The sequence below is a fragment of the Squalius cephalus genome, assembly GCF_949319135.1.
Source record: "Squalius cephalus genome assembly, chromosome: 3".
Classification (NCBI taxonomy): domain Eukaryota; kingdom Metazoa; phylum Chordata; class Actinopteri; order Cypriniformes; family Leuciscidae; genus Squalius; species Squalius cephalus.
In genome coordinates this window covers 7363661-7376490 of record NC_137124.1, presented here as the reverse complement: position 1 = coordinate 7376490, position 12830 = coordinate 7363661, and the positions used below count along the sequence as shown (strand labels likewise).

General features: G+C 40.3%; 1 protein-coding gene across 1 annotated transcript in view; it reads left to right on the top strand.

Annotated features, from left to right (window-relative positions):
• capn1 (calpain 1) overlaps positions 1-12830 on the top strand; it is a 31062-nt gene that overhangs the window by 11634 nt on the left and 6598 nt on the right. The window contains exons 5-16 of the mRNA XM_079865167.1: positions 3176-3309; positions 4244-4412; positions 5246-5329; positions 5765-5850; positions 5934-6008; positions 7689-7849; positions 9604-9764; positions 9882-9893; positions 10473-10684; positions 11771-11810; positions 12100-12165; positions 12315-12372. Of these exons, the coding sequence (XP_079721293.1) occupies positions 3176-3309; positions 4244-4412; positions 5246-5329; positions 5765-5850; positions 5934-6008; positions 7689-7849; positions 9604-9764; positions 9882-9893; positions 10473-10684; positions 11771-11810; positions 12100-12165; positions 12315-12372 (1258 nt within the window). The remainder of the gene's footprint in view (positions 1-3175; positions 3310-4243; positions 4413-5245; positions 5330-5764; positions 5851-5933; positions 6009-7688; positions 7850-9603; positions 9765-9881; positions 9894-10472; positions 10685-11770; positions 11811-12099; positions 12166-12314; positions 12373-12830) is intronic.

Genomic DNA, 12830 nt, shown 5'->3' with positions numbered 1-12830 from the left:
TGTAGCCATAAACCATTCATGAACTTTGCTCAGTAAACAGACTAGAGTGAGAAATGGTGTGTGTGAGAATTATAAAGCGGTGAAGTGCTTCTCAGAAACAGTGAATGCGTATTCAGGCAACATGGGTAATCTGTTCCTCTTGTGCTCTACTGTAGTGCGTTCACAATGGCAATAGGTGTGATCACATTTCAGTGTCTCGAAGGGAGTTATTGTGCGGATGTGTGTGAGATGAGGGGGAGGGCAGGTTATACACTCTTCAAATAACCTCAGTGAAGTGGCATTATGGGTAATGAGGTGACACCGCAAGCCAAGGATCCTTTCACAATTTGTACTGACAGCATAATGCAATGCAGCAAATTACATCACAAGTTCAAATTGAGAAATACCACGGCTCTGAATGATTAGCATGTTCATGCGTCTTAGTGTTTATGTGGGATGTTGCTACTGTGGCACATGTGTAAAAACACAGATTTTATTTGGGGGTGGCATGCACTCGTGAACAATACAACAACACAGTGCAGTCAGACTTAACACTCAGTAGGACTCACAGAAGTTTAATATAATCCTGAACTGCTAAATATATCATCATCAAATACTACACACACACACACACACACACACACACACATAGCCGATGTGCATCATGCATGAATGAGCGTGAGAACAAAAACACAGGGCTTCTTTAGGACCCAAATGTGTTCACTAATGCATCTCTCTCTTTCTCTCTCTCTCTCTCACTCACTCTCTCACACACCACACACACACACACACACACACACACACACACACACACACACACACACACACACACACGCACACACACACGTTGTCTGTCTCATCTGGGACTCATTGAGATTACATTAGAAGCAGAAATGCAGCGAGTGTGTGTTGAAGCTGATGGTGAGAGAGTGAATCACGAGGGACAGTGGGAGAGAATTACACACACATGAAAAATGTATGCGTGAACCTCGCTTGTCCTGGTCATATTTAATAACAAGTAATGCAGTTTTAGAAAATTATTCTGCGATGTTCTTGACAGGCTGTGAGATTTAATCTTGCCTCTGCATATATAAATCAAATATCCTGAAAAGAAATTACTCAGGGATGTTCAGTGATTGATGATTGATTTCATGGCTCTCAAATCCATCTTAAGCTTCATTTGAATGGCTCTTTACAGGAGCATACATACAGTACATACAGTATAGAATGTGTGTGTGTGTGTGTGTGAGAGAGGCTAAACATTCCCTGAATGTTTTGAGTTCATAAAGGAAGCCAGTCAGCAGGTGTGTGTGGAAGACAGACGTGTGTGTGTGTGTGTGTGTGTGTGTGTGTGTGTGTGTGTGTGTGTGTGTGTGTGTGTGTGTGTGTGTGTGTGTGTGTGTGTGTGTGTACATGTGTGTACATGTGTGTCTCTGTGTGTGTGTGTGTGTGTGTGTGTAGGTTTGAGTGTGTATTTCTGGTGGAAATGTGGATGGACGTAAATATCAGTGTTTTCTGCTGCACCAGTAAATTCTGGAGTTCATATTGATGAATAATGAATGAGGGTTCACTAAACGCTGCAGTCACATCATCTCATACTGAAAACCCTTGCCGGAGGAACTGTTTTCACTCTGAATCTACTAGTAAATTTCACAAATAATTACAAAGAAATGGCAAGTAGCACATTGATTGAATAAAAAATGTAAGGTACACTATGCAACTTTCAGCGCTCTAGCGGTTAATAAATAAAACTGCATGTGTCTCGCGAGTCCCGCTGGGTCTGGCTCCTGTCGTCCTGCTCGCGCTAAAATAGTCCAAATATAAACTCTTAGTAGAGGTGTCGCGGAGTGATTCAGAAGGCAAAAACACGGTTTGGAAGATGAATTCACCCATTATATACACTATAATTTTTTTATTTATTTTTTTACAAAAAAGTTACATAGTCTTCCTTTTATATATAAAAAAAAATCAGATTTCAATTGAACATGAAATGTTGAAGTTGTAATTACATTATGATGTGCATGCAAGCCAATTTGTTCAGAGCGTTAGTTTCTTTCTTTCTTTGACTTTTTAGCACTAATGCAACAAAACAAACTGCAAAGGATGTGCATTATCTGTGAAGTTGATGCTTTATCTCTGTTTTTTATCATGTTTGTGCAGCCACCTTTTTCAATGATCAGTGGATGCTATTCCTAAAAAAATCATTACAAAGTATGTTTAACAGATTGGCACTAAATTATCATGTATTGTAGAATGCTATCTCTATCCTAATGGATAACTGATAACTGTAAGTTATAAGTTAATGTGTGATTCAGTGATTACAGGAGCAGAGAGACTGCTGTTTTTGTGAGGTGTGTGTGTACGCGTGCGTGCGTGTGTGTGTGTGTGTGTGTGTGAGAGTGAGAGCCACCTGCTGGACGGTCATGGAAGAACCATTTTTGGCTCCCAAAGAACCTTTAAATGAGCAGTTATTTCTTAAAATAACATTTTTTCTTAGTGTGAAGAACATTTTGAAAATCTAAAGAAGCTTTTTCCACCATAAATAACCTTTGGTGGAACTCTGAAACGCTTGATTCTGATTGGTCAGTCATGACATTGAACCTGATAATGACCGCTATCAAGAGCAACGCTGTATACTGAGGCTCATCCGGGTATTTGAGGAAGACGCTTCTTTCATGTCTCTCGAATCACACCACACACTCGCTCTCACTTATTTACTAAGTAAGTGAAACCGGAGGACTTTATTAATAGTAGGTTGTTAGAAAGAATGATCGTTTTGTGCATTGTCGTACAATGATGATAAGATATTAAACAAGTAAGACTTTAAAACGGTTGAATATTTTGTGTCCCTGAAACAGAATTCTGAGACAAAAAAAGTAAAAATTGTGAGATGTAAACTTTTATGTCAGATTCGTGAAATAAAACATCGCAATTACCTTTTTTTTATTCCATGGCAAAACCAAGCTTCTATATGATGTACATTATCCTTTACATGAAGAACCTTTATTTTTATATGAAACTCTCTCCCTCTCCCTCTCCCTCTCCCTCTCCCTCTCTCCCTCTCCCTCTCCCTCTCCTCTCTCTCTCTCTCTCTCTCTCTCTCTCTCTCTCTCTCTCTCTCTCTCTCTCTCTCTCTCTCTCTCTCTCTCTCTCTCTCTCTCTCTCTCTGTCTCTCTCTCTCTCTCTGTCTCTGTAGTTCTGGCAGTTCGGCGAGTGGCTGGACGTGGTGATTGATGACCGTCTGCCGGTGAAGGATGGGAAGCTGTTGTTCGTTCACTCAGCGGAGGGTGGAGAGTTCTGGAGCGCTCTGCTGGAGAAGGCCTACGCCAAGTAAACATTCATTCATTCATTCGTTACTAAGCACTGATAAACACAACAGTAGTTGAACCACAGTGCTGTACAAATAAGATAAAGCAATGAAAGCAATGAAAGGAAAAATAAGATTTCAATTTAGATTTAAACTCATGAACAGAATGTGACGTTTTCACAGATAAGAGGAGACTATTCCATAGCCTAGGCCAAACTATTGTGTTAGGGGTTAACAGTTTAGGACCCAAGGACCAGATGTTTGAAAGAGGACCCGGAGTCAGAATTATAATAAATTGAAGAAAAGATTTACTGGAGATAGTTTGCAGTTTCATCATTCTCTCACACACACACACACACACACACACACACACACACACACACACACACACACACACACACACACACACACACACACACACACACACACACACACAGCAGTTATACCCTTCACCAAGGTCTGAACTACGTCCTTGCTTCAAGTTGCAGTTTCTGATTGGCTAAGAAAGATAAACAGTAATTTTCCACACATATACAGATAGACTGAAGCATATCTCCATTGATTATGCATCTGACACTCGGACCCTGAAGTTAGTTATCGACACACAGCTTTCCAAGGTTGTGGCCAGGCTCTAACTATAAACAGGAGAGTCGTCTCAAAACATCAAGATAATGTGTTCTTTCTCTGAAGGAGAGCTGCACTTTAGTCTAAAGTACGGCTTTAACAAAGAAATGGTCCCTTAAACTATTGGCTTCAGTGACCCCTGTATGTTTTAACACGTTGAAGACCTTTCTCAAACACAAAACAAGTCCATATTTCATTTCTGGAAGCCGGGCTAAAAGCCCCCCCCCCCCCCTTCACTGGCTAACGCACGATCACCTCTTGATAATCCCTAACTCTACACATGAATCAAACACAGCTGAACTGCACTCGCTCAGCTTCTGCTCTGTTTTCCAGGCTGAACGGCTGTTACGAGGCTCTGTCGGGCGGCAGCACGTCCGAGGGCTTTGAGGACTTCACAGGCGGGGTCACAGAGATGTACGAGTTGAATAAAGCGCCCTCTGACCTCTTCAGCATCATCAGTCGGGCCGTGGAGAGAGGCTCGCTGCTGGGCTGCTCGATAGACGTGAGCGCTGATTCTCTCTCACACTCGGCCTCATGCTTGAACACCTCTCAATGAGCAACAGAACGCCAGTCAGAAGCAGCCTCGTTATATATTCATGAGCTTTGTACAGTCACAGACACTTGTGTTTGTGTTTGCAAAACAATGAGGCTGCATTTATATCGTTTGTTAAATAGGGCTGGGTATCGAGTTTGATACTTTTAAGGCAGCGTTTATTCACACGCAGAACATGCTGGAATCATATTTACAGTTTTTTGCCTTTTGTAGTGTAATATTCTCACTTTGACAACATTTCATTTGAGAGAAACTATCCTCACATCACACAAGGAGGTCTACACTTCAACCCGTCAAAATATATAATGTGCATCTTAATGTAATACTGCTATTACTTTTAATAATACTAACAATAATACAATTATTATTAAAACTCATTTTCTTCCATGTTATAATTTTAACAGTAAACCTCTGTTGTGTAGCACTTGTTTGCCAAAAAATTAAAAGGCTTGTTTAATTTTCATTTAAATAGAAGATAAATTATTGTTTTGTGCCTTCATTTGATTACCAGAAAAATTAAAATACACAACACAGAATTTCTAAAAACAAAAAAACATTTATTTTTTTAAAGCTTTGGCACGTTTAGAGGAACAAGCACAAGTTTTTAATCTAATATTTATATTTTATTTCAGCTTTATATAAATTCCTTAAATTATTTAATTAGTTGTAGTTTTAGTTAATGATGACAACACTGGTAAGTATGATTATTTTGCTCATGTTTGTATTGGTGAGGGTGTTGAAGTTCATTGTCTGATTGCGTTACGCTTCTTTTTGTCCTCAAGATCACCAGTAAGTTTGACATGGAGGCGGTGACCTTTAAGAAGCTGGTCAAAGGTCACGCGTACTCAGTGACTGGAGTGGAAGAGGTGAGCCAGAGACACAAAGACACACTAAAACACTTACTATACACAACAATCTAGCCAGTTTTAGATGCAGAATATCTGTCTTTGAGGTTCCTGTCATGCTTTCAAGTCAGATAAAGTTCCCAGGGAATGAATGAACTTACTAAAACATGTATATTTTTAATGCCATGTAAGTCAGTTTGGATAAAAGCATCTGGCAAATGCATAAATGTGAGTGAAATTCAGGCATCCCAGCTTTCCTTAGAAGCTCCGGGAGTCTCCCGCATATTGAAAGCCATCCCTGATGGCTGCATATTATATTCAATTTCCCAGAAATCAATCCAAGTGAGAGAGAATAATATAAATCAAAAAGGACATTGGACACATTTCTGGTCTTATTGTGGAAGATTGTTCAGTGCATGTATTTCCTAATCAAAATATGAAATATGTGTTGATCAGGTGGTCTACAGAGGAAACATGACTAAACTGGTGCGCATCAGGAACCCGTGGGGGGAAGTGGAGTGGACGGGAGCCTGGAGTGACGAGTGAGAAACGCGCAAGCGAACTGATAGAGTCTGTTTTACTGTGATGATATTGTTGTGATGACCGATCTGGCGTGTGTGTTCAGCTCTCGGGAATGGGACAACGTGGACCGCTCCGTCCGGGGCCGATTACAGAACCGCAGCGAGGACGGAGAGTTCTGGTGAGTGGATCATGATCTGACAGATTTAGATTAGCAGTTATTCTCCAGCCGTACTAGTGGGAAAAATTCCCTAGATTTCCTTAGCAACACCCTAGAAACCACCTAGCAAACTCAGAACACCATAGTGGTTCTGAAGCATTAAAATTAGCTGAAGTCAAAAGTCTGGGCTTGAAGTCAAAAAGGTTGAGATCCACCAGCAAGAACCTATAAATGCCTTTGAACTGTTCAGAACACCTTAGCAACCACATAGCAACACCCTAGAAGCAGCCAAGCAGCAACACAGAACACCTGAACCACCTGGCAACAACCTATCAATGCTCTATAAACGTTCAGAACACCTCAACAACCACACAGAAAAACCTAGCAATGACCTACAATTGCCATACAAACTGTTCAGAACACCTCAGCAAAGCCTTAAGGTGATGATACACAGGGCAAGTTTTTGAGCAATGTTGCTGGGCAATCTTGCTGAGCGATTGTTGCTTGGGCACTTTCCCATTGAAAATGGGCAATAAATTTATATCTGGATAATTTAGATCGGTCGTGGGCCCTGTGTCTCATCTGGTTACCCGTTGACGGCAACATTGCCCAGCAACATTGCTCAAAAAGTTGCCCTGTGTATCATCACCTTGAGAAACCAGAAACCACACAGAACAACACCCTGGCAACGACCTATCAATGCTCTATAAACCATTCAGAACACTTTAGCAACTACATAGCAACAACCCTAGAAACCACCTGAATCACCACAACAACCTGACAACAACCTCTCAATGGTCTATAAACATTCAGAACACCTCAACAACCTCCTAGCAACCACACAGAACACCCTAGCAATGACCTAAATGCCCTACAAACTGTTTAGAACAACTAGCAACGCCCTAGAAACCAGAAACCACACAGAACACCCTAGCAACGGCCTATAAATGCCATACAAACTGTTTAGAAATCCTTAGCAACACCCTAGAAACCAGAAACCACACAGAACACCCTAGCAACGACCTATAAATGTCATACAAATTGTTCAGAACACCTTAGAAATGCCCTAGAAACCAGAAACCACACAGAACACCCTAGCAACGGCCTATAAATGCCATACAAACTGTTTAGAAATCCTTAGCAACACCCTAGAAACCAGAAACCACACAGAACACCCTAGCAACGACCTATAAATGCCATACAAATTGTTCAGAACACCTTAGCAACACCCTAAAAACCAGAAACCACACAGAACACCCTAGCAACGACCTATAAATGCCATACAAATTGTTCAGAACACCTTAGCAACACCCTAGAAACCAGAAACCACACAGAACACTCTAGCAATGACCTATAAATGCCCTACAAACACGTTAGCAACACCCTATAAACCAGAAACCACATAGAACACCCTGGCAACGACCTATCAATGACTCAGCACCTCTGAAAATGAGTGTGTCTGGATCTTCTCGCTCAGAAAGGAAGGATGAAGAGAGTGATCTAGTTTTTAAGGGTCACAGGCTATCGTTTGCATCTCTCTCTCTCTCTCTCTCTCTCTCTCTCTCTCTCTCTCTCTCTCTCTCTCTCTCTCTCTCTCTCTCTCTCTCTCTCTCTCTCTCTCTCTCTCTCTCTCTCTCTCTCTCTCTCTCTCTCTCTCTCTCTCTCTCTCTCTCTCTCTCTCTCTCTCTCTCTCTCTCTCAGGATGTCGTTCAGTGATTTCCTGCGCGAGTTCAGCCGCTTGGAGATCTGTAACCTGACGCCAGACGCTCTCCAGGCGAGTCAGGTGAAGAAGTGGAGCACGTCGCTCTATCAGGGCGAGTGGAGGAGAGGCAGCACGGCTGGCGGCTGCAGGAACTTCCCAGGTACAGCATCCGCAGAAGGACATCACTGCCTTCAGTGTTAGGGTTGGGAATCGAAAAACGTATCCAATACTTGTTATAAAATGAAAGGAATCGATAAGCGGAATCGGAATTGTGCGCATTTTAATGTGATTTTAAACCATTCAAGCGCAAGAAGATGTGAAAAAGAAGAATTCGGCGCTGTTTACCATGCTGGGCACATCCAGAGTGCGTGCACAAAAAACGCCTCACATATAATGTGCAAATACTGAATTGATTTCTCTTTCGCGTCTTAAATCTTGCAAAATATCCTTGCAAACACAGTCGGTTATGTCTTAAGTGAACGTAAACAGTTGAGAAAGAAAACACACGTGTAACAGTATATTGGATCCGTGCGTCAGGTCTTAAAGTGACAGCAGCCTTAAAGTAATATACCTGCTGTAGTCCAAATAGTTTTTTGGAAAGGTTTGTTTCTGCCGCCCCCTCCTGCTCAGACTCTACGCTCGCGACGAGCCTTACACTGTACGTTGATGAGTTGATTTATCCACGTTTTAATATGCCTCTGGACATAGAGCTTGTTAGATGGATCCCGAGGCTTTTAGGTCAGGTATACGCTGATTTCACGCAGCCGCCATTTTGAAATCGAAAGTGAGGCTCCGGTGGGAAAAACCCCGGAAGTAAAGATAAACAACAATGCCTTTGGACTACCAACCTGAAGCTGCTGCCGCGATTTACACTTTTGGATGTTAATATCCAATATAGGATATTTATATAGTTCATTCCTGCTTCTTTTTTTACTTTCTGAATTATATAAAAAAAATATTTTATTTATTAATGAATTTCACTGTATATAGTCTAAAGTACAAAAGAAATGTATGTACAGTTTTAGAATTGACACAACATCATTAAACACAACAATACGCCATCGCATTCACGACTCTCCTGTGATTAAAGGCGACACTTCCGGTTTTCTTCCCACCGGAGCCTCGCTTTCGATTTCAAAATAACGGCTGCGTGAAATCAGCGTATAATCTGCGATCTCTGTGTGTTTACTGGCTTCCATGGCTACAATACTCTGTGTTTTCTGCCAAATGGCAACCCAGGGTGTCGGAATATTATTGGGTGAACTGGCAGTGGGCGGAGTCTCACAGACCAAAACAAAAACACACATTCCGACTCGGAACGCATATTTCAAAGTAGAATAACTGGCTGTAGGATTGTTTTCCATAGAAACAAGTATGTGAACTACTAAATCTCTGCAAACATATGTTCGTATTTTTGTGCTTTAGTACAGTCAAAAAAAATACATACTGCACCTTTAATATTATCACTCACTGATCTTGACTGAGTTACCTTTGTAAATGTAATACGGATTAATGTGTGTTTTATTTATAAAAAGAAAACTGTGCAGTGTTATTTTACATTTGATTTCAATTTCTGATCTTTGTTCAGTTTTGATTTGCACTTATTGTATTACTGACTGTATATTTGTCTTTAATAATGTTATATTAGTTCAATTTATATTAGTCTAGCTTATTAGTTAGTTGCTCTTTAGGCTGTAGATTTTTGTTCATGGTATTCAGCTGCAACAGAATGTTTTGATATCTAAATGTTTGACTTTTTGTCAAAGTTTTGTTTTATAACATAGTAGAATCGAAACCGAGAATCAATTCAGAATCAGAATTGGAACCACTGAAGTTCAACGATACCCAACTCTAGTTAGTGTCTGCAAAAAAGGTGAAATCCTCATCATCCTCTTTTGTTCCCATAAACCATAGCCACGTTCTGGATCAACCCTCAGTTCAAGGTGGCCTTAAAACATCCGGATTCTCCCGGCCAATCAGATTGCAGCTTCTTGGTGGCGCTGATGCAGAAGGACCGCAGGAAGAAGCGGAGAGAAGGACAGGACATGGAGACCATCGGGTTCGCCATTTATGAGGTCAGAAAGCAGATCGCTTTTGTTTAACTTGTAGAAGTTTGTGTTCACTTGTTCTTGTCTCTCTGTTTGATTGCTCTTTTTGATCGGTCGTTTTTTTTTTCACCTTTATTTTTGCAGGTGCCAAATGAGGTACGATCAGAGGCGTTTGAATGACTGTGAATTTTAGATTGTGAGATATTTCGGAGTTTTGAAGGTCTTGAAACACTGTAGAACATGGAGAGATAAAGCATTTTGTCCGGAAAGGTAAATAAGATCATCTTGAAGAGCTTGAGGACACTGGGTCTGTTTCACTTATAGTTGCATGGATTACTCATATTTATACTCACAGGAGAACTTCTCACGAAAAATGTCTGCCTAATTCTCAACCTATGCATACGCATGTGAATATGTTCTTAACCTCGTTCTAATGTTAATGAATTTGGACTCTAAATGAGCCACCTCATGCCCAAGGTTAGTAATTTGCTTAAAATGCCCACAAACTGTTTCCATATAAGGGCTTTCCTCCACTCTTTTTTTCTTTGTAAATTTAGAATGCATTTTAGTAAGAAAGTTATTGATGAACCATGATTTGTGAAAACGTTTGTACACTGATTTCACACACAAATTCACATGTGCTCATGATTGGTGTATGAGACCCAATCTTTGACCAAAGCATCATGTAGATCAGACACAACCCACAGTTGATGTTGTGTGTATTTCTCTGCTCAGTTTACGGGCAGGTCGGCCGTGCACCTGAAGCGGGACTTCTTCCTCAGTCACGCGTCCAGCGCTCGCTCCGAGCTCTTCATCAACCTGCGGGAGGTGAGCTCGCGCTTCCGTCTGCCGGCCGGAGAGTACATCATCGTGCCGTCCACCTTCGAGCCCAACAAAGAGGGAGACTTCGTGCTCAGAGTTTTCTCAGAGAAACCAGCCGACTCACAGTGAGTCCTGCATTTTACAGCATTTTACAGCTGTTAGTCGGAATTAAAAATAAGGCTTGTTAATGGGGTCCAGAATTATTTTTCACTGGCCATGCACATTTATTTAGCATAATTTTCTTAAAAAGACAATGAAAATTGCATTATTTATCTGTTTTAACTGTTACTGCAAACAGCGGAGCTCATGCTGTCACTCAAAGCATCATATATTATCCATATTTTTGTTTTTGTGGAATTAAAAGGCAGGGATATGTCTGAGTCTGGCTTTCTAACTAAACTTTTAATTATTTTTTTTTCTTCCCTCTGCTGTATTTGTTTTTTTTTTTGTTTGTTTTTTTGAAGATGCCCAACAACATTTCTTTAATTCTTTAATCTCTCTGATTTGATTTGCTTTGCATTGTCAAGGAGAAAAAATGTTGCAGATTATTGCTCTTATGTTGCAATATTTTTTTGCCATCAGAACAAGCTTTACTTTTAATTAGTGATGTCAAATCGATTAATCACAAGTTTTGCATCTAACATCAAAATGTGTATATACACACTGCCCGTCCCAAAAAAAAACAAAAAATTGCTGTTTGGATTTGAATAGGCAAATGCTTAAGAGTCTATGACTGGATCATTATTGCAGTGATTATTATGCTTCTAGCATGTTATATGTTTGGCAACAGTTCTTCTAACTCTAATTGATGGAGTGTGTAGCTTTTCATTTCTTAAACAACTATGAAGGAAGACACATCATGGCTATATTCCAGGATGACAATGGCAAGATTCATCAGTAAAACAATGGTTGGGAGGAACATGAAGAATATTTTTCACACATGAATCGGCTCCTCTGAGTCTTAAGCTTAAATTCAGTGAAAGTGTTTGGGATGAGCTGGAGGAGACTTTACAGAGAGCTGCACTCTTGCATTGACAACACAAGATTGTCAAGCACCTCTTGATGGAAATAACATCACAACATGTATTTACATTTTTGGTCAAGATCTATCAATGAGGGTTAGAAGAACTGTTGCCAAACTTTACATGCTAGAAAATGATCCACTCATAGAATCACAGGCTGATAATGTATTTTGTCTTTGTACCCTTCAGAGAAATGGATGATAAAGTCACGGCTGATATTCCCGAGGAGGTGAGATGATCAGTTTGAGACACATTTCTATATTTAAGCAATAAGATAAGTAAGATTGCACTGCATTGTCAATATAGTCTTGGCTAAAGGCTGTAGTTTGGCACGACACGCAGCTGTAGTGTGTTTGTGCTGCTATACAAAATACAAAAACTGTAAATTCATTAAATAAAAGATCTAGTCCTGATGTGTAAACTAAGTTAATAGTATTTAATAGTTAGTGGTGCTGTGATACGCTGTTATTTTATCAGTCAATCATTACAGACACAGTATTCTCTCTCTTTCTCTCCAGCAACATCTGCATGAGAGTCAGATTGATGCCGGCTTTAAGAGTCTCTTCAGACAGCTGGCTGGACCGGTGAGAGACACACACACACACACACACACACACACACACACACACACACACACACACACACACACACACACACACACAACTGTTGTGTGCAGACGTTCAACATTATGATGCATTGCTACAGAAATCATGTGTGTGATTGTGTTTTCTAGGACATGGAAATCAGTGTGACGGAGCTGCAGACCATCCTGAACAGAATCATCTCCAAACGTGAGTCTTCACAAGCACACATGACAGACACAGTAGCTTTGATTTCCAAACCTTAGGGAACCACTTTACTGTCCACAAAGACTGCGTCCTAAATTACACGCAATTAAATAAAGGTTAATAAATCGATAGCATATACTTCTGTAGTCAGTCGTCTCACTCTTGCTACGCTCTCAAATTACTGGCATATTTGCATCTGAATATTGAGCAATAAACTTAAAATAGTGTTTTTGTTTTATTTTTATAAGAATTGACTGTCATACTTCTATATTATATTTTTGATTCAGTTATGTTATTCATAGAATTTGGCTGAATACTGTATGCCATCTCTCACTAGTTTTTGAAACGGAGCTAATAACATTTTAAGTGCCCTATTATGCTTTTTTGATACTTCTCTTTCATGTAGTGTGTAATGAAGCTGTTTGTGAATGTAAAAGGTCTGCAAAGTTTCAAAGATCAAA